The following is a 21,392-nucleotide window of genomic DNA, read 5'->3' on the forward strand; positions in this document are numbered from 1 at the left end:
CCCTCGATTTGCGATACCGCGTAGAAGTGGGTTAGTTCGCGACGGGAAGGAGCAATCGTTCGATTAAAAAACTGCTCACTTCCGTTCGAATTTCGCGTTCGCGAAGGGCAATTCATCGCGTCGGGAAGGATTTAATCGTTTCGAGTGTGTTTTGTCCTCGTTCGGTTCGGTTTCGCGTAGAAACGGTTAGTTCGCGTCGGGAAGGAGTCCGTTATCGATTTAACTGCCGTTTCCGTTCGTAGTGCGTCGTGATGCCACCCAAAGAGGAGAAAGTGTTGGGAGACCGGCTTGTCCAGCGCAATGGATTGCTGGCAATTCGTGATGCTTTGGAGAAGTTTATCATTCGGTACGATCCTGCACGTGATGCTTTTCAGTTGAGTGTTCGTATAGAGTCGCTGGATAGGGCTTATGCGCAGTTCATGGAGGCGCAGGATGCAATTGAAAGACTGGACAAGGAGGAGTTTCTGGCATCACACCTGGCGGAACGTGTCGATTTCGAGCAGCGATACTGCGCAGCGAAAGGCTTCCTACTCTCCAAGGTTCCTGTAGAAGCGAATAACTCAGCTTTGAACACATCCATGATGGCAAATCAACACACTTTCTTGACAGGATTCCACCTCCGTCTTCCAAAGATCGACCTACCGAGATTTGATGGCGATTTCTCACGTTGGTTGTCATTTCGAGACACCTTTACGTCCATGGTTCATTCCAATGGGGACATACCAACGGTCGCCAAGCTTCAGTACCTTCTACAATCGCTTGAAGGGGACGCAAAGAAGCCGTTCGAATCAGTTGACGTCGAAGCTGACAACTATGCGTCAACATGGGACGCCCTACACAAGAGGTACGACAATCGCCGTTTTCTCAAACGTCAGCTGTTTAGGACACTCTACGAGCTGCCAGCGGTCAAGCAGGAATCTGCTAAGCGCATCCACAGTCTGGTCGACGATTTTCAGCGCCATGTACGGGCGTTGGCGAAATTGGATGAACCTGTGGAGCATTGGGATACGCCGCTGGTGAACATGCTGTCGTATAAGCTGGACCAATCCACATTGCGAGCATGGGAGGAGAAAACGAGCAGCCAGGACGATGTCAAGTACGAGGAACTGGTTGAGTTCCTGTACCAGCGGGTGCGCGTCCTCAATTCTGTCGGGCCAGACACGCAGCAACCGGCACCTCCAAAGGTGGCCGGCCCCCCGAGTTGGAAGGGCACGAAGGTGAAGTTCGCAGCTAACGCAGCTGCTACGCCCAACCAAGATTCTCCATGTCAGTTAGCATGTTCAGACAGCCACTCCCTCCGCAACTGCCCAGTGTTCCTAGGAAAGGATGTCCGCCAGCGCCGAGAGCTGGTTTCGCAAAAACGGTTGTGTTGGAACTGTCTGAGCTTCGGTCACCCAGCCAGGAAGTGTGTATCGAAGTTTACGTGTCGTACGTGCCACGAAAGACATCATTCCCTGTTACACGATTCCTCTCCATCCAGGGTGTCGTCGAGTCCTGCCATTACGGGATCATCACAACAATCTCCACCGGTTCAACAGCCGCATTCGTCCAGTTCGGGTTCTGCTCCACCGCAGGTCAGCATGGCGGTCCAAACCGCATGCAGTATGGTTCTACTGGAAACGGTTATTCTCAACGTTGTTGATGATCATGGCAGGGAACACAAGGCTCGTGCTCTACTCGACTCGGCGTCAATGTCCAATTTCATCTCCGGTCAGTTAGCGAAGGTTCTCCTCAGCCGTCGCACCAAGGTGGACATTTCGGTCGCAGGAATCGGTCTCTCAACGCAAAGGGTGAAAAATGCCATCACCGCCTCCATTGAATCGAGAACTCAGACATTCTCCACTAAGCTCGAGTTTCTCATTCTGAAGCAGCCATCCGCAGAGCTGCCGACCATGCCGGTCGATACGTCGGCGTGGAAATTCCCGCAGGTTGGATTAGCAGATCCACAGTTCCACGTCCCAGGAAGGATTGACCTCGTCATCGGAAGTGAGGCCTTCTGGGAACTTCACACCGGTAGGAAGATCTCGCTCGGAAACGGTCTTCCGTGGGTAGTCGAAACACCGTTCGGATGGGCGGTCTCTGGTTCCGCGTCCAATGGATCTACCTGCATTCCCCGGATCTGCAATCTCTCCATTACCAATGAAGATTTGGAAGCCGCACTTCAGAAGTTTTGGGAGTTAGAAGCGATTTCCACTGGGCCTGCACACTCACCCGAAGAAAATCGCTGTGAAGAGTTATACTCCAGTACAGTCAAGCGTGATTCGACTGGAAGGTACGTCGTACGTCTTCCTCACAACGAAGATCCAGAAGTCTTCCTGGGGGCCTCTAGAGCCATCGCAGAACGCCGTTTTTACAGTCTGGAGCGCCGTTTGCAACGAGATCCTGCAATCAAGGAATCGTATCATCGCTTCATGGATGAGTACCTACAGCTCGGTCACATGAGAAGGCTTGACGAGCCTGTAGATGACGTGAAGGCTCACTGTTATCTCCCACATCATCCCGTGTTCAAGGAGTCGAGCACTACTACGAAAGTTAGGGTCGTTTTCGACGCGTCCTGCAAGACGGCGTCAGGATATTCGCTGAACGACACGCTGTTGGTCGGACCCGTAGTTCAGCAAGATCTACTCTCCATCGTGATGAGATTTCGGACACATCACGTCGCTCTGGTTGCGGACATCGAGAAGATGTACCGGCAAGTATTCGTGCATCCTGAAGATCAGCCGTTTCAGCGAATTCTTTGGCGCACGGGCCCTGATGAACCCATCGCTACGTACGAACTGCAGACAGTAACGTACGGAACAGCGAGCGCTCCGTACCTAGCTACGCGTACTCTGCAGCAAATTGCACAGGATACCAAGCAGTTGTATCCAATCGCGAGTGGGTCAGTTACGGAAGACTTCTACGTCGACGATTTTCTTTCTGGGGCGCCGGACGTAGAATCCGCCATCAAGCTGCGTCGTGAGGCATCGGCAATGCTAGCTTCCGCTGGATTACCGCTCAAGAAATGGGCATCGAATTCTCCTGAAGTTCTTGGGGATGTACCACCTGATGATGTGGCAATTCAGCCGTTCCACAATCTTCAGGATGACCAGGCCGTCTCCACGCTCGGCCTCATTTGGGAACCAAAGTTGGACATACTCCGGTTCAAGGTTCAGTTGCCGTTAGCCGCATCCGTACTGACGAAACGCAAGGTGATGTCGTACATCGCCCAAATCTTCGACCCTCTTGGACTCGTGGGTCCAACGATCACCAAGGCCAAACTCTTCATGCAGCGACTTTGGGCTCTGAAGCAGAATGGCGAAGCATGTGAATGGGACACGCCGCTCCCGTTTACACTCCAAGAAGAATGGAAACTGTTCCATAACACACTACACCTGTTGAGTGAAGTTCGCGTACCCCGCTTCATTTCGATGCCCGACGCCGTCAGCATCCAGCTTCACTTCTTCTGCGATGCGTCTGAGCGCGCATATGGGACATGCTGTTACGTCCGAACTGAAGCACACGGCACAGTTTCAGTCCAGTTGCTGGCGTCTAAATCAAAGGTAGCTCCGCTTTCTACTCGCCAGACAATCGCCAGACTGGAACTCTGCGCCGCAAATTTATCGACCCAGCTGTACAAGAAGCTGAACGCAACGCTGAAGCTTCCTGCAACTGTCCACTTCTGGACAGATTCCACTACTGTCCTCCAATGGCTTCGCGGGAACCCGAGTCGTTGGAAGACTTTCGTCGCAAACCGGGTGTCGCAGATACAGCTTTCAACCGATCTCAACCACTGGAAGCATGTTCCTGGAGTCGACAACCCTGCTGACGACATTTCCCGAGGATTGAGTCCTACTGATATCCTCAACCGTACACGATGGTGGACTGGGACACAGTGGCTAGCAAGGTCTCCGGATTTTTGGCCAAATCCAACGTTACCCGCAGCAGAAACTCCAGAAGTGTCCGCCGAAGGACGCAAGATACCACTAGTTGCCATGACCACGACACAACTGAGTTTCTGCACCGATTTATTCGCTCGCTACTCCAACTTCTCCAAGCTGCGCCGAGTGACAGCGTTCATTCAGCGTTATCTGCACGTGCTTCGTGAACGAGCCTCGCAACGTCGTTCGGAAAAGGAGAAGTACAAGCCACTCGTCATCCCGAACATTAACCCGCACCCAGTCCATCCGCTTACCGCACAAGAACTCCAACACGCCGAACTTACGCTCTGTCATCTCGCGCAGGGTGAACTTTTCGCTGAGGAGATTTCCGATCTCGCTAGTGGCGAACGTGTCGCAAGATCTTCCACGCTGAAGTGGTTGAACCCGTTCGTCGATCCCGAAGGCACCGTACGTGTCGGTGGCCGGCTTCGCAATGCCGCGCTGACCGATGCGAAGAAACACCCGATCGTCCTCTCTGCCAAGCATCCGCTCGCTGTTCTGTTGGCTAGTTTTTATCATTTGAAGCTACTGCACGCAGGCCCTCAACTCCTGCTAGCCACTCTCCGCCAGAAGTTTTGGATTCTGGGCGGCAGAAATCTTGTGAAATCCGTCTTTCACCGTTGCCACACTTGCTTCCGTAGCAAGCCCACACTAGTCCAGCAGAGCACAGCAAATCTTCCGGCATCGAGAGTATCTCCAACCCGACCGTTTTCCGTCTGCGGAGTCGACTATTGCGGACCTTTCTATTTGAAGTCCGCTGTCCGCAACCGTGGCCCAACGAAGGTGTACGTGGCCATATTCGTCTGCTTCTCTACGAAGGCAGTTCACATCGAGCTAGTGAGCGACCTGTCTACTCCAGCGTTCCTAGCTGCACTCCGTCGTCTGGTCGCCCGCAGAGGAAAGGTGGTAGAGTTGCACTCTGACAACGCTACCGCTTTCAAAGGTGCATCGAATGCACTGAACCGCATCTACCGCATGCTGAAGGTCGATGAGTCTGATCGGAATCAGATCTTCGACTGGTGCTCCGACAACGAAATTCGCTGGAAGTTCATCCCACCTCGAGCACCACACTTTGGCGGTCTTTGGGAGGCTGCAGTGAAGTCAGCGAAGACACACCTGTTGAAGGCAATCGGCAACGTGAACGTTGCGTACGAGGACATGCTCACACTGCTGGCGCAGATAGAGATGTGCCTCAATTCTCGTCCGCTGACTCCAATGCCGGACGATCCGTCCGATCTCGAGGTCCTTACGCCAGGACATTTTCTCGTCGGGAGCAATCTCCAAGCTGTTCCGGAAGCTGATCTGAAGGAGACTCCTGACAACCGCTTGGACCACTGGGAATTAACTCAAAAACGGTTCCAAACTATTTGGTCTCGCTGGTACCCGGAATACCTGCAACAGCTGCAGTCTCGTGCTACGAAAGGCTGCAACCCGCCTGTCTCCGTCGACGTTGGCAGAGTCGTCATCGTGAAGGAAGACAACATCCCGCCAACCAGTTGGCCTCTCGGCCGAATTATCAGATGTCATCCCGGAGCCGATGGCATCGTCCGTGTAGTCACTCTACGAACCGCTGCAGCCAAGGAGGTTGTGCGTCCTGTGGCCAGAATCGCTCTACTACCGACACCACCGGAAACTCAACGAGCCGACTGAGAGTTGTCATCCAGGTAGAGCAACCCGGACGGGGAGAAATTGCTCGATGCGCACCTGCGCATTGCACAGGTAATTGCAATTCCAATCCCCTAACCCCAATCGTTCGATCTACCTGGTCTTTTTTTTCTCGGTCGATGGCGATGAACTTCACTGGCAATGGTTGCCAATCACTGGATTTGTGGTCGACATTCAACATGACTGATCCAGCGATAAACCCCTACAACCACAAGGTTCACATCCGCTATCTTCAACCGAGCTCGCCGACATCCAACGACTGAAGCCTAAATCCCATCAGGATCAACCATGTGAAGTTAGTTTTGAAACACCGTAATGTTTCAAGGTGGCCGGAATGTTCGGCACATAAGTTAATTTTTGTAAACATACAATACTAAATTTAAGAATATTGCAATTCAAATCAATCTTAATCACCCGAATTGTAAACAGCTCGAATTCGAATATTATGCCAGCTACTCAGTCTGTGCAAATCAAAACGAACGCTACTTTGCACCCTCTCCAGTGTAGCAGGTAGAAACTTTACAGAGAGAGAGAGGAAGATGAAACCATCGTCGCGATCACAGCTGATCCCGGCTGGATATATGTAATTATAATTGTATATAGTCAGTTGAAAATAGATCTGGTGAAGGAAGGTTGTTCGTTTTCGTTCTCGGTGCGATTTAAAAGAAAGCCGTCGGTAATTTTGCCTAAGTCAGCAGGCAGCAAATTTTACAAGTCCCCAGCGGGTTGGTGGACTTAGTGTTTCGGTTCGTTTTTTAATACGGTGAGCCACAGTGCAAGTTGGCTAAGTTCCCTAGCGACAGGTGAACTATTCGGTGCGGTACATTTCGCGTGTTGTACCATCGGTGATCGCGGTGAAAGGGCGATTCCGATCGATACATTAAACCGGCCAAATTGAAGACGGTGAGTGACAATAATTGGCCGTGTTTGGTACTGTTTTCGTGCGCGCTTGTGAGTTGCTGGTTTCTAAAACCAGCGAAGAAAGTCCTTCGGTGGCCGGCAAAAGTTCGTGCTCGAACATATACTTTAAATAAGCTTTTTTTTGTTGAAGTTTATGGTAAGTAAAATCCAATGAAATGTGTGTGTAATCTTTCTTGAACGCATTTTTACCTCTTCTAGATGGAAAATATGCATGAATAAAATATCGATTTATTAAATTTTTACAACGGATAGGAAATAATTTAAAAGCGTTGATATTTTTTTTTTTACATTGTACTAGTCTCCACCCAACTCATTTGGAGCTGTCTGTTAGAGCAGTGTATGCCATTTCTGTTCAACGCGTTGGCTCAAAGAGTAGGGTGATAATTGGGTGCTTGATTCAAGTGGGGTCTAACACTTATTTGTAACAATCTTTTGAAATCATTCCATTTCTTAGGCCCAAATCGAAGAGATTGATAACAATTCATACGCATTTCATCGATTGCAGGTATTTCGATCGGAATACTCGCTGATAGAGTCCTCAAAAAGGCCCATCACGCTATTTGAAAATAATGCAAAATTATTATGATGAAGTCTAGATGAATATGAAGAATATTTAAACATCACTGATTTCTTAAAAAGAAAGACAAGCATATTGATATTGACCACCTAAAATATAACATTGGGTTGACAAAATCGGTTCATCACTTTATTTGGCTCTTGTCGGAGGAGAATTCGAGGTTGACTAACAGAAGCATTCCGTTCAATCATTCTTATGAAAATTTACTTTCCAGCTTTATTCTGTCTGTTTGTGTGCCTGTTTGTCTGTCTGTCACACGATTTATATTGGCTGGTGGTATATTTTTTGGGTTGTAGCACTACGTCGAGGATGGCATGTTTTGAAACGGTTGTATGGCAAACGTTCTGAATATTTTAGAACTAGAACTGTTCAAATAATGTCGATTTTCAACCAACGGAAGACTACACAGATCTATTCTGAAATTCTCTTTATGATGCCTCACGATAATCATCACTCTTTCCGTTTTTATGTAATTGTTCCCAGGATCAATGTGTGGAGTAGGATGACTCTTAGGATTGTGTTTTTCTTCTGAACGAGATAAGGAAGCAGACTGCCATCCAATGTTTCTTAGCATCCAATTCTCTGCTAAACGTTACAGAAAAATCAACTCGAATAACTTTGTGGCAATTAAATAGAACAATTGATGTGCTATGAAATATTTCAAATTTCTTTACACGCGCGAGTGAAACGGACCCGTGTGCCTTTTAAAAATGAATAAAAAATGCTTTTTTTTGCCGAAATCCCTCCTAAATCAAACCCGCACGGTCAGAAATATAAATAAATAATTTTCTAATAACAATAGTATTTCACTGGTGTCAGCGTTCAAGACCATAGCAGATTAGGCGAAACCAGTCATTATTCAACGTGACATCCTTTCCTCAAGCGCCGAAACGTACGTCCACCGAATACTGATGTGGGAAGTTGCACACTAAACGCCACTCTTAGTGTTGCTACTACGTGAGCGGCATCCCAAAATTTCCAACTTCCTCCTTGCAACGCTGTCGGAAGAAACTAATTAAAAAAACAATGAAAACATTCTAGCTGCGTCGTCCAACGTCACAATTCACCAATTTATGCATATGCATTTAAGTGTACATAGTGGAATTCTACATTGCAATTGCACAATGTTAATTCAAGTGTAATACGGCTTCAGTAAACGGTTAGAAAAAAATCCCATTTGCGAAGGAGTAGGATTTTATGTGAGCGCAGTAATCCTAGAAGATCTCACTTAATCCTAATTGCTATATAATGACCAACTGACCTTGCTGAGTTTAAATTCAATTAGATCCGGGCCAGCCATGCACCATGTTCCCATTTCCCCATTGCCCGTTCTCAGAATACAATGTACATTGCACTTGACACTACTAGCGGAATCGATTGAAAAGGTTGATGCTTTTCAATAATTGGGCATAGTTCGTTGCTTTAGCAAACGTAATAAATTCTATACGACAACAGTGAGTTAAAGGATATCGGGTATTTAAATTATGTGTGCAAAGTTTCAGCTCTAATTTCGCACTATTCTAGACGTTTTTTAACAGAACATACGAGCTCAACACCACCAGATTAGCGTAGGAGCAACCGTACTACGGAAGCTTGTATTGCTCACAGGAGGAAAATATCGAGCGGAAATAAAACTTTTCCTCGACACATTTCTTCGAATCTTGCCGGCGTGATTGAAAAGCGCTATTCAACCTGTTGTCGTTTAAGATTAATTTTGAATTAAAAAGAATATGAATCTTAAGCATTACTACCGCCAAATTTATTTTGCCTTTGCCGATTTCTGACATTTTGATGTTTAGAGATGGCAAAATTATGTTCTAAATATAAAAAAATATTTTTGACAAAATTTTTTAACGCAATTGTCCCTGCAAACTGTAAACTGCCGAATGGATGTGATTCGTGGCATAAGAGTTATCTCGCCGTAATTATACAAAATCGTTGTATGTGACCACTTTTAATGATTGTTCAAATAAATTCGGAAGTTTGATAACATTCTTTCGACTTCATGGATGGTTGATCCCCCTTAATTATAAATAAAAGGATAATTTAATGCATATTGCAATAAATAATATAGAACTCCATAATTTTTTAATCTGGAAAAGATTTGAAAAGTACGTCATCATTGATATTTTACGAATACACTCAGGTTTTTTTACGCGGGGGATACAGGTCGCGTAAATAAAAACCGCGTAAATTAAAAAATCCGCATACAATACCGCGTAAAAAACCTGAATCTAATAAAATAAACCAAGATCAGCTGATGTTTTGTAATGAAATTAATTGAATAATGCAAGAGCGATGAAAATAGTCTAATTTTAATGATGTTTGTGCTTTTCAATTTTCATAATTGAAAATTAATTTGCAAGTAATTGCAATGTTAACTATTGTCTATTACATTATTCAAGAATCTGTGCAATGTATCATATGCATATCTAATTCTCTAGCAGTCAACAGACTTCCATTGTTACAGAAATAAGATTTAATTCAAACCAGTCAAACCCTGTAGCTCACCTTTGAATAGACTGTGTATTTTAGGTTTAGTTACCCTTAAAAGCACAAATTAATATGCTCGCATTTTTTTGAAAATGGTCTCACAACTTTAATATGTTAGTACGATTATTTTAGGATGTTTTTACGATATACCATTGTGCGTTTAAAGCTGTTCGCTCACGAGGCGACAGGACGCACGCCATAAAAAATATTCAGTATGGATTTTGTTCTACCTATTCCAACGCTGTTGCTATTGCCTCGTTGGAATAGGTAGAACAAAATCTATAGTGAATATTTTTTGTGGCGTGTCAGCTCGTGTGCTCGAGAGGGGCATTTATTCTCTGCTTCTCTAATCTATGATTCTACAAAACCAAAAAAAGCAAAAACGAGTAGAACCAAATTCTTGTATATTGTAAACAACCTTTTGTTCGAGGTTTGCCGAACTTGCATACAAGACCATACAAGTTTAGCTAGCAAAGTAGTTGGACAGAAGACGCCGAATTCTGAACCATCCTTATTGGGGAAGATGGAGTAAAATACCCTAAGGAAATATAATTATATCTTTGCTCCAAATCGTGTATTGTGAGAATTTAGTTGATGATATCCGCTAACCAACAGTTCTCTTCATAATCACATCGGTTTGCGGTTTGGGAAATATTAAAAAAATATTACATTTTTCGAAAGCATTAACAAATCCGCTCTAAAATTTAGGTTCGGCAAAATGCATTTGAAAAGGGCCAATATGCATACTGTCAAAATTCACTTTGGGAGTAAATTCTAAACAAACCATTAATCGCCCATTATAAATCACAGCAGCAGACGAAAGAGAAAACTTTTTTCTTTCATAAAATGTTAGCAACCATTCTCTGCGAGTTTTGGTTTGTCCGGAATTTTCTCTCAAAGTGAATTTTGATAGTATGCTTATTGGCCGTTTACAAAAAACACGCGAGATTTATGGCTATAAAGCTATTTTTCGGGACTTTTGTCGCTAAAAATTAGCTACCCTGTGATTTTTACAGCCGAGTTTCAAATTTTTAAATGTTCTGTAAAAAGAAGAAATGGCGTTTTCAACGGTATGCTATGTAATTTATATTTATTGAAATTTCTAGCTGTTTTGGTACAACAAATTGGTAATATCGATTATTTTACAATTTTTTCTTGAAAATATGAAAATAACTGAACTTTTTTTTTATAAAAAAGCGTCTCCATTTTAATGAAAATTTCGAGGGAAAATTGAGCAAGTTGTTTATTCCGGGAAAATTGAATAACTCTGGAATTTTTCAACCGTTTTCAATGATAGAGAATGATTAAATCTGGAGAAAGTTTAGATAAGGTCTGACAGCCTTTCTTTATTTATTTTTTAAAATTTTGTTTTGTATTTGATTATATTATTTAATTATTATGATTGGATTATTATGATGTTTAGTTTGCATTACATTTCCAATTCAATATATTGGGTGTTCAGCCAGAATTGGTGACTTATCATCCTTATTGTTTATATCAGTGATTCGCAACCTGGAGTCCACGGACTGCTAGGGGGACATGAAGTCGTTGCTGAGGGTCCGCGAATAAAAATATATTTTCCGATAGCAAATTGAAATTTCAAGTCTTGTTTCCTAACAAACTGTAAATAACATATTGCTAGCATACAAAATGGATGTTCATCCGTCGGGGTCTGCAACAGTCCAAGGTGATTTCTAAGGGGTTCGTAGTACGAAAAAGGTTGAGAACCGCTGGTTTGCATGATTCGGTTAATTATTATTGGGATATAATATGCTTTCGTTTTTATTGTTAGGATATAATATACTTTCGCTGTTAGTGATTTTTGCAGTAGGAAGTTTTGAGCCTACTTGTCAAGTGCATAAGGCGCTACATAATTCTTATAAACTAACTATGTAAGCTATAAAAAAAGCGAAAATTGTTTATAATACTGTTCGTCGTAATGTGTAATGTTCTCGAATCTATGAAATTCGTTTGTACTAAACCAGGGCGGACACTTCAAAACCATTTTTAGAATTTTGTTCTGAATCCTTTGAAGCATTTTCTTTCTAGTAGCACAACAACTTGCCCAAATTGGAAATGCATATAGCAGTGCTGGTCTAAATATTTGTTTATAAATTAAACGTTTGTTCTTTAGACAGAGCCAAGAATTCCTGTTTATAAAAGGGTATAGACATTTTATGTATTTGTTGCATTTTGCTTGCATTCCCGCAATGTGATGCTTAAAAATAAGTTTTATATCGTAAATCGAACCCAACTTTATCTAGCAACATTAAATTCAAACCATTAAATTTAATAATATGGTTATTATTTAATTTAAGAGAAGAAGCTTGGCTTATGCGGAAACACAATCAATTGTGTTTTTGCCGCATTAGTGGAAATGTTCCATTTTTTCGGGAAAAACAAACATTGAAAGTAGGGGAGAGAGGGTAACAGTGGATCAGCAGGAACTATGAAATATTCGCAATAAAATAATAACGCATGGTCAGAATCGTCTCATTCCCTCATATTTCACAATTTCTAATTCTTTATACGTGTTGCAGTATTTTGAGAGAGAGATCTGCTAACTGCATCTCATTTAATGAATATTTGTTTGTTTTGTTATAGCCAGAATAAATTTGCAATGAAAAACATTCCATCTTTATGAGTTAACATCCATTGAATAAATATTTAGTCCATTGTTATTTATAGCAAATTTTATGCTCAACATTTGCCGCGAACAAAGTTTTTTGGGGGAAAATGTACTTTTGCATATAAAATATTTAAAATAATCCATAAAGAATTGTAAAACGATCCATAAAAAAGTTGTCAATGTTCCATAAAACAAAACTGAAAATCCATAAAACTGTGAGAATGATCCATAAAAAAGGGTGATTTGATCCATACTATCTGAATAACTATCTGAAGCGAAAACGGACACTTTATACACGAACACTGACTAATGTGGCTACGCCACATCGCTTTCTTGTGCACTGTCCGACTTCGCTGCCGCTCAGTCGGCTTTTAACTAGCTATAGCCCCTATGTTTAAGTAAACCGGGCAAACGAGAGAACCACAGGTTTGCCTGCAATTCCAGCTACGGGTTAATCAATGCCTCGTCCAACGGATCCTCAGCGGCTTTGCGCCGCTTCGGATCCTTGGCCTCGGATATGCGGCCAAGCCGCATCACACTAGCTCCCAGTATAAGCTCACTTGTTAAAACACTGTCACTGTTATGAGAATTATTAAGCACAACTTATTTTTTAAGTTTACCATAAAATTTCGCATGAATTCATTAAATTTATTTTTTCTAATGCATAAGCACATATTAATGGATCGTTTAACATTTTATTTTCTTATGGATCGTTTTGTAAATATCCATGAACCATAATTTAACGTTCGATATATGAATCATTTCTAATGTTCATTTTTACATCTTCTATGGACCAAGAAAAATTATTTAGCAAACATTTTCATCAAATTTATGGAACTTTTTCTGACATTTTATTGCTCCATTTTGTAATACCGTGGAACACTTTTGTCGATATTATGGAACATATCGACGTGTTTTAATGTACATTGTTAATATTCTATGGATCAATGTCAGTTAATTTATGGCGCAAAATGTATCATTTTATGGAACATTTCCAATATTTTTATGGGGCATTGGTTCATTTTAATTGCTCTTTTATTACTATTTTAGTGCTCTTTTGCGATTATTTTATGGTTCAATTTTACATAATCTATGGACCAAATCACCCTTTTTTATGGATCATTCACACTTTTTTATGGATTTTCAGTTTTGTTTTATGGAACATGGACAACTTTTTTATGGATCGTTTTTCAATTTTTTATGGATCATTTTTGTTGTTTTAGCGGCGCAAACTTAGGGCTGCCGTTTTTTTGGTAACTTGTCATGGTTCTGTGTAATTTCACAATTTTCGGGAATATACCCATTGCGTAACTGTAAAACGATAACGTACGGGAAACAGTGGAATTTTCTTGTTTTTGTTGTCTGTCTCAAAATGAGAATGGGCTCCGATTTTCCACAGTAAATACTACTCATATAGTACAAAATTGGTAAATTTCGACAAATTTTGTAGAAATTGTCGCTACTTTCAGGATTGCAGCTAATATGCATATATGGTAGTCCTATGTTACGCGATGATATAGTGATTTCTTTCGTAAGCAAGTAATTTTCGCCTCAATATAACATTAATTCGAAGCGTTTGGATAATTCTTCGTCAAAACAAAAGAACAGAATTTACAAATAGAATATTTCACTATAGACGACGTCGTGTTTCATAGTTCCTACCCATGGGGCACAATGGTACATTTTACCACCGACTGTTTATTACCCACAAAAACTTATTTCCCGTGAGTTTAACTAGTTGGAAAAAATATATGTATTACTTAATAATAGAGTGGTACTATGTACCACTTTTGGCTTCCCAAATATTATGTATTATCATCAAATTTAAATAGTAGAAAAATGTGTTTTACTGTTACCCCCTCTCACCTATTCAACAACAATCTGGTCTAAAGACAATACATTATTTGAAATGCTTTTTATAAGACTTCGTTTTCAATAAAACTCACAACGTTTAGATTAAAATTGTGGACGCTCTCAAACTGCTGAGCAAGTTTTCGAGCTTTATCCTCGTTTGTAAGAAGTATGTGGTCCTTCCTTCAAAGCTGGAATCGATTTCTGAGGTTTCTTAGGAACATCAGAAAGTTTTCTGAAAGGTTTAAAATATGGCATGATTTATTTATTTATTTATTTATTAAGGTTTTAACCGCAAGGGTCATTCGCTTTTTTAATAGATAATATACATTTCAAATTCAATCAGTTCAAAAAAAATTGCGGAAAAATTATTGCGATCTTCTATCTTGGGCGCACTGCTTGCTGTTACGAGTGATCTTCCTTGGTGGAGAAGTGTTATTCACGTTATTCCATTTACTGCTTGTTGGTTGTTCTGTCTGCCCTCTTCCTCGCTCTTGTGTACGTCCATATCGCTATCGCTGGAATAGTTGTTGTTTTCGTTTTCACTGATGGTTGTTTTTTGATGCTTCTTGGGTTTCTGGGTGACCTTGGTGTATCCGTCATCGTTTTTGGTTATTCCGTTGCTGGATATACTGGATGTTGGCTTAGATTTATCGATGATTATCGTTTGACCGGCTGTCTGTGTTTTAGCATTGGAGGGCTGTGTGTCAGTATGTGCTGTAGTGAATTCATTTTCCTTAGCAGCTTTCGCACATGGTTTACCATAGTGCGCCGTCTGGTTGCAGAACTGACACGGGGGCGTCTGCCTAGGATATGTGCATAGGGTTTTTTGAATGTAGGTGATCCCTTGAACAGATTTGCATTCGAAGGTCAAGTAAGAAGGGATAGGTTGGTGCAGGTGCATTCTAACCACACGAACCCCGTTGAGAATGCCGGGGGAAAAGTTTCTCCAAGTGTCATTCGCAACGGATTCCACTTCTCCGTATTTGGACATGAATTTTTTAATGTACTCGGAGCTGGTGCGCGGTGCCAGATCATTTAAGCGTACTTCCGTAAAATTTTTATCGATATAGACGGGGATCTTGGTTTTAATGTTGTCGTATTCGATTTCGTGTTGCATGTCATTCATCATACAAAAGAATTCTGTTCCGGCTAGAGTCTTGAACGTTATTAGTATTACGTTGTTTGTATGATGTAGCTGGAGGTGTGTAACTGCCGTAAGATCAAGATACATGTTCACCTTTATCAACTGTTCCACCTCACGCACTGTAGGTCTTCTTCGAGTTTGCGAAAAATCGATCACGACAGTATTTTCCCTTAGTGGGCGCACTTTGTTTTTTTGTTCGCTTATTTTGCTCATCGTGGGGAAACTAGGCTTTTTCTGTTACTACGTGTAGAAGTAGCGAAGCGACGCGGGTAAAGTTTATTCGTTTGCTTTACTGTAAACGAGCGGTGTGTACTTTGCTTCTGTTCTGTGCGAGATCAGGCGCTAGACGAATATGGTATGATTTGTTAAACCACTTTCGCGAAATTTTCATTTTTTAAGAGTGTGAATGTATGCTTAATTTCTTTTTGTAGATTTTTTATGATAGATACATTTCATAACGGGATCACGAGAACGTTGATGTTGACGTCTTCAGATACTCTTCAAGCGAATCAGAAGTTGAGGATCGTCGTCAATTATATGAGCATTAAATGTTAACTCTATTGTTGGTACTGATGAATTTCTAGCATCAACTATAGAATCAGTTAAATTTTGTAATGCCATATCAATGTTAGCTTTATTTTGTAAATCATTATCATGAATAAAATTATTCTCCACATAAGTTTTATACCGTTCCCAATTCGCTCTGTAATAATTAAATACTGCGCTAATGGGATTGGTAACAGCTTGTTGAGAATGTGAGCAAGTAACTGGAAGGTAATCAAAATAAAAGTCAGCATGTGTATTCAATTCGCTATGAATGTGATTTCGATCTGTCAAAACCAAATCAATTGTTGATGGATTCCTCACAGACGAAACGAGCGTAGGCCCATTTTGGATCAACATTGAATAATAATCAGCAGATCAATCATTAAAAAGTAGTTTACCGTTGGAATTGCTTTGAGCATTATTCCAGATCAATGTTTAGGGTTAAAATCATCGATTATTAGGAATTTCCGATTTCTTGTAAGTTTTCGTAAGTCTCGTTTCATGAAATTAGATGGTTTGCCAGTGCAGTGAAAAAGCAAATACACTGCTGCAATAAAATTAATACCAAGATCGGTTTCAACTTCGATACCCAAACTTACAATCATCTTGGTGTTAAGAAAGAGTTAGACGCAATATTTTATTCTGCGATTAAACGCTATTTCGACTCCTCCGATTCCAACAATTCGATCAAATCGTTGAATAACAAAATTAGATTTAGATTTAATATTTGATATTAAAAAATTTCCGTCACAAAGGCTATATGCACATTATGTATCTTCAAGTAGTTGAAAAATTCACTCGTTTTAAATGAACGAGCATTCTAATTTAATAAATTTAAATAATTATTTAAAGTCTTTATTAAACGTTAAATTCATTACAATTTTCCCTCCCAGTTTGAAACACTTCAAACATGGGGATAGAATTTGACATTGCAGTCATGAACTGAAACATTGATTGTTGCAAGAAATTTAATTTTTCTTCTGTTATGCTACCTAGATCCATTGAAGCAAAGGAATCGTGTGAAAACGAAATTAGTGGACTGGTAGTCATCGTACTTTTAGCCGTGTTATTTGCCACTGAAGCATAACATGACACACCATTGAAGGATGGTGTGACGGAGATAGAAGATCGTTATATAAGTAGAGAAGTTGTTATTCTATTTCGAAGCGGATTAACACGTTTAAATTTGATTTCTTGAAGTGTACCTGAAGAAGTAGTTTTTTTTTATTTGTCGTAGTTGTTGCTTCGAACAATAATTTATATTTTTTCTCGAGTAGGACATTCGATTAATGGTTTTCGCTACAATTTGAATTTTTCTGTAGTCTCTTTCTCAGGGCAAGCGTCCTTTGTGTGCGATTTATCACAACAGATCATACGTTTGGTATCCAAATGACAATTTTTTGTGCCCTAGCATCTATGACACTGGGTCAGATTTTGAATTCTGCTCCCATGTTGTCTATAAGGGCTGTTTTGAACGCGACAACGGTTGGTTGTTGCCTCAGGGCCAGGGGTAGTCCAATCCAGGCGATAGCACCAGCAATGAAATCGCTTTTCCCTCCCGAAGTGGTGTGCTGTGGAACGATAGAGCTTCTCGTGCGGTTTAATTGGCCTTTTTGCAGATGTTGGATATATTATGGTTGATTTCCCAAGTATCCTTGTCGCATAAAATAGAGGTTTCGGTGATGATAGTTTGTATCGAGTTCATGTCCAAGTATTGAACTATGCACCGTATCGGTAGATTATTTTCGAAGCATGTCATCAAAATACCGAACGGACGATTTGAAGCAACGGTTAAGCTGTTCTTTGTGTGATCCGGATAGTACACGACATATCAGTAGGTCAGGAAAGGAACTATAACGGCTTGGACAAGTTTCTTCTTGGTGGCGGTGAGGCGGTTGGTAGAACGTGAGCAAACTTTCGGAAAGTGTGCAAAGTTTCAAAAAATTTTGCAGTGACGCTGTCGATTTGAGACGACTAGCAAATATTGCTATCCATATACAGACCCAGATTTAAAAATTTTCCTGCTATCTGGATGATTTCCGCGCAGAAAACAATTTCAGTGCTCGGGGTTACTATGCCTGTTTTACAGAAAATTATGGTCTGGGGTTTTTCGGGTTCGGGAACAAAGCATTTTGTCTTGCCGCGATAAGCATATCTACATGTACCTTTGGTCTAGAAATGTATATTTTCAAGTCATCAGCATAAAGTTGCTACTGACACTTCAGATCTCGTGGCAGGCTGTTTATATACAAACTGAACAGGAGGACGCTCAAACATGATCCCTGAGGTGTACCGTCAGTAACGGGGTGAATATCGGAAATTGCATCGATGGCTTTCACAACTTGAGTTCGGTCTGCCAGAAACGAGTTAATTAGACTGCAGGCGGTTGGGTGTGAAGTTTGTTCTGAAGTATCTGATTGTATCTCTGCAATCTTTATAGAGACTTCTTGCTTGTTGGTATGCTGAAAGCTAAATCGATTTTCGCATGTACGTTGGTCCTATCTACTACGCCGGTGTTGTGAGGTTGCGCTGAGGGTTGTAGCTGACGATGGCCGTGTTGTTGTGGATGCCTTCGTGACGCAGATTATTCCACAATTTATGAGCTGACAGGTTAGGCGAGAAATACCGTTCTCCGTACTGCCTCTTCGAAGTTGAAATGAGAGTGGCTGCTATTTCCCGCTTCTGCATGTAGTCACACCACTAATTGTCTCCTTTCATGCGGTTAGGGCTGCGTGAGTAGAGGGTGCAATCGAGATCCCTGATGTAGATGCCATGTTCGATTGTTGCTGTGATCCATGGCGATTTCCTATTCTTGATTCTAATAACTTTTAGATTGGTGCCTACGATATCTGTAATATTTTCAAAATTGCTGGTCTGGAAGTCTGCTTGGAGTTTGGTAACGTTTACGGCACGGAAATCTCTAACTGTGATTCGTTGGGCTGCGGGCCTTCTGATTTTTACGTCGGAGATGAGGAAAACTGTTTCGTTGTCAGAAATGCAGTTGGTTATTGCTTTGGAGGTCACAATAGACTGCAGGTTGTCTGTCCCCAGGACATCGATGGTAGTGGCGAAGACATCGGTGATCCTTGTAGGGGAAGTTGGTAGAACCGACAAGTTGAAGGCAACGTGTATTCGATTCAATGCGGCATGATTTCCTACAGGATGTGGAAGAGACACATTTATGTTGTAATCGCCCAGTAGAAACAACCTGTCAAAGCTATGTTCCTGTATGTCCAGCAGTAGTTTTTCATACTCTTGGCAAAACTCTGGTTGCTGGAGTTAGGGTTGTAGACAATGGCGATACCGATGTTGAGGGCGTTGATTCGAGTTTGTACAATGAGAAATTCAAATCTTTGATTAATTGGTGTATCGGGGTTGAAAGTAGATTTCAGAATTGGTGTTGCTTTTATACCTTTCAGAATATACATTCCACCGCAGGACTTGCTGTGTCGACCTCTACTTGATGGTAGGCTGTGTTTGATGAAATTGTACCGGTCCGATTGGGCTGGATGACTTCAACTTAGTTTCAGTTACACCGAAGAAATGGTACTGATTTTTATCTACAGCAAGTTCAATGCTGTCGATATGGCATTCCAGGCCACGCACATTAAGATGGCTGATTCGTAGGTGGTAGTAGTTGTTTGGCATGTAGTGATTTTTGTACAGAATCGTTAGCGCTGTCTTGTCTGCAGAGAACATTCCGTAGATTCTGCATCAAAGAATATAGAAAACTCATTGAAGCTGGAATCGTGTTGGAGCAGTTTGAGGAGATGGCTGGTGTCTTCTATTTGAGTGTATTTCTTCTGCTTAGGAAGGCGTACTGCGACTCTGTCATTTCGGATGTACACCGATCCCACCAACTTTTTCTGTTTCATTCTCAATGCCAGATTGCGGATCCGGATGCTATTGACAGATAATATTTCATTGACCATGAAGCGGTATTCTAGTTGAAGCCTTGTTTTCAAGTTGCACAGTTAAGCTTCTTTGTGCTTCTCGAAGTATTTCCGTAGGACGTCTGATGTAGTGCTGACGCTATCGAATGCAACCAGGATGATCGGCGTAGTAGACCGGTCGGTCCATTTGGATGGTCTCACTGGAAGGCGGAAGCACGAGATTATGAAATTCATTGAGTCTGGGATGCCTAGGAAACTTTTGACAATGGAACGTTTCACAAGCTTGGTAGGGAACCTTATTGATGGAGATTCGATAGCTATTGACACTTTCAAGCAAATTCTGGCAAACTTCACTCCCGTTCTAAGCACTATTCATACCTGTCCGGTCCGATTCAGTACTGTGCACGGACACCAATATTCCATCATACACATTGCTGCGTGTGGCGTATCGCTCTGCCTGTTTAATGGGAAGATGGCGCAAACTTTACCAACTAACACTTTAGCGCCATCCGCGAAAGCAGATGTGTTAGCGGTTTTCTAATTAATTTGCCCGGACTCTTACCCCAGGGGGGGACATTCAGATTCGCGCTATCTTTAGGTATTTGGCAATATCGTGGGAAAGCCCAAAACTACCACAAAAATACACAGAAATACCGAAAATCAAGAAACAAAGGAAATACAAATATGACTTACCCACGGACCGCCAAATACGTCCTCCAGCGGTCTTTGCACGGTTTCTTCGGCATTTGCTGCGGCCAGGATCCAGAACTAGGCGAAAATCCGCTTCTAGGATCCACTTCTTCACACTTCACAAACCGAGAAACGCACGACACAAACCACGGAATTTGGAACACCAAATTTATTCACCGGACAGAACGACGGCCAACGCAAAAACCACAAAAACAGCCAAAGTACTCAAACTGGACTCTTGACTATCCAGCGATTCAAAAGTAAGAGAGCGATCGAAAGCTTCCCCCAGTCACAGGAAAACTCCCAGTCTTTCTCCTATTAGCTGTTACCTCATAAAAACCGCGCAAAGCGGCTAGAAAAAGAGATATTTTCTTGCACTTTTAAGCTCGGTTCAGTATGTGACGCGTAGCAAGTCATTCCGTACCCCAATGCCTCTCAACTCTCGTGTACCCCAGCATATTCCTGTTAGTAATCATGAACTCTTCACGACATTGCAATTTATTTCATGCATTTTCCGTTGCAACGCAACAACATCAAATGCGAGTATTCCTACTTGTCCGTCACGGTGCCATACCGGAGAAGTGTGAATGCTCCCATTTAAATGTATAAAAGAATATATGTCCGTGCACGGTACTGAACCGTCACTGAATCGGATCGGATAGGTGTAAATTTGGCTTTAATCGCCTCCAGTTTGGTCTTTGACTTTGGGAATCAAACTTCCAGTTACCATGCATCGTTCACACAGGTACTGACATGCGCTGATGTCTGCAGGCAGTGATTTACTAACTCGTACGCAGATGCTGTGAAACCACTTTGGACACGAGTCACAGCAAATCCATCCAATTTGTGATTCAATCTTCTTCCCTCGTTTGGTTGTCTTCTTTGTGTTACTGGGGGGGGGGGGGGTTCCACGAGACCAAAGGCTAAAAAGGCTAAAGGAGGACGAAAACTCTTGAAAAATATTTAATTAACCCATTATAACCCAGGGGTTTCAAAAAGTGAGCCAAATGCAGTGATATCTTCAATTCCACCAAAAAATGTATCAAGGATTATGGGAAAA

At 41.9% G+C, this 21,392-nt stretch overlaps 1 protein-coding gene across 1 annotated transcript in view; it reads left to right on the forward strand.

Annotated features, from left to right (window-relative positions):
* LOC131688121 (uncharacterized) overlaps positions 1 to 5,570 on the forward strand; it is a 97,275-nt gene extending 91,705 nt beyond the window's left edge. The window contains exon 3 of the mRNA XM_058972272.1: positions 243 to 5,570. Coding sequence (XP_058828255.1) covers positions 243 to 5,570 — 5,328 coding nt within the window. The remainder of the gene's footprint in view (positions 1 to 242) is intronic.
* Positions 5,571 to 21,392: the final 15,822 nt, after the last annotated feature.

The sequence above is a fragment of the Topomyia yanbarensis genome, chromosome 3, assembly GCF_030247195.1.
Source record: "Topomyia yanbarensis strain Yona2022 chromosome 3, ASM3024719v1, whole genome shotgun sequence".
In the NCBI taxonomy this organism is placed as follows: Eukaryota; Metazoa; Arthropoda; class Insecta; order Diptera; family Culicidae; genus Topomyia; species Topomyia yanbarensis.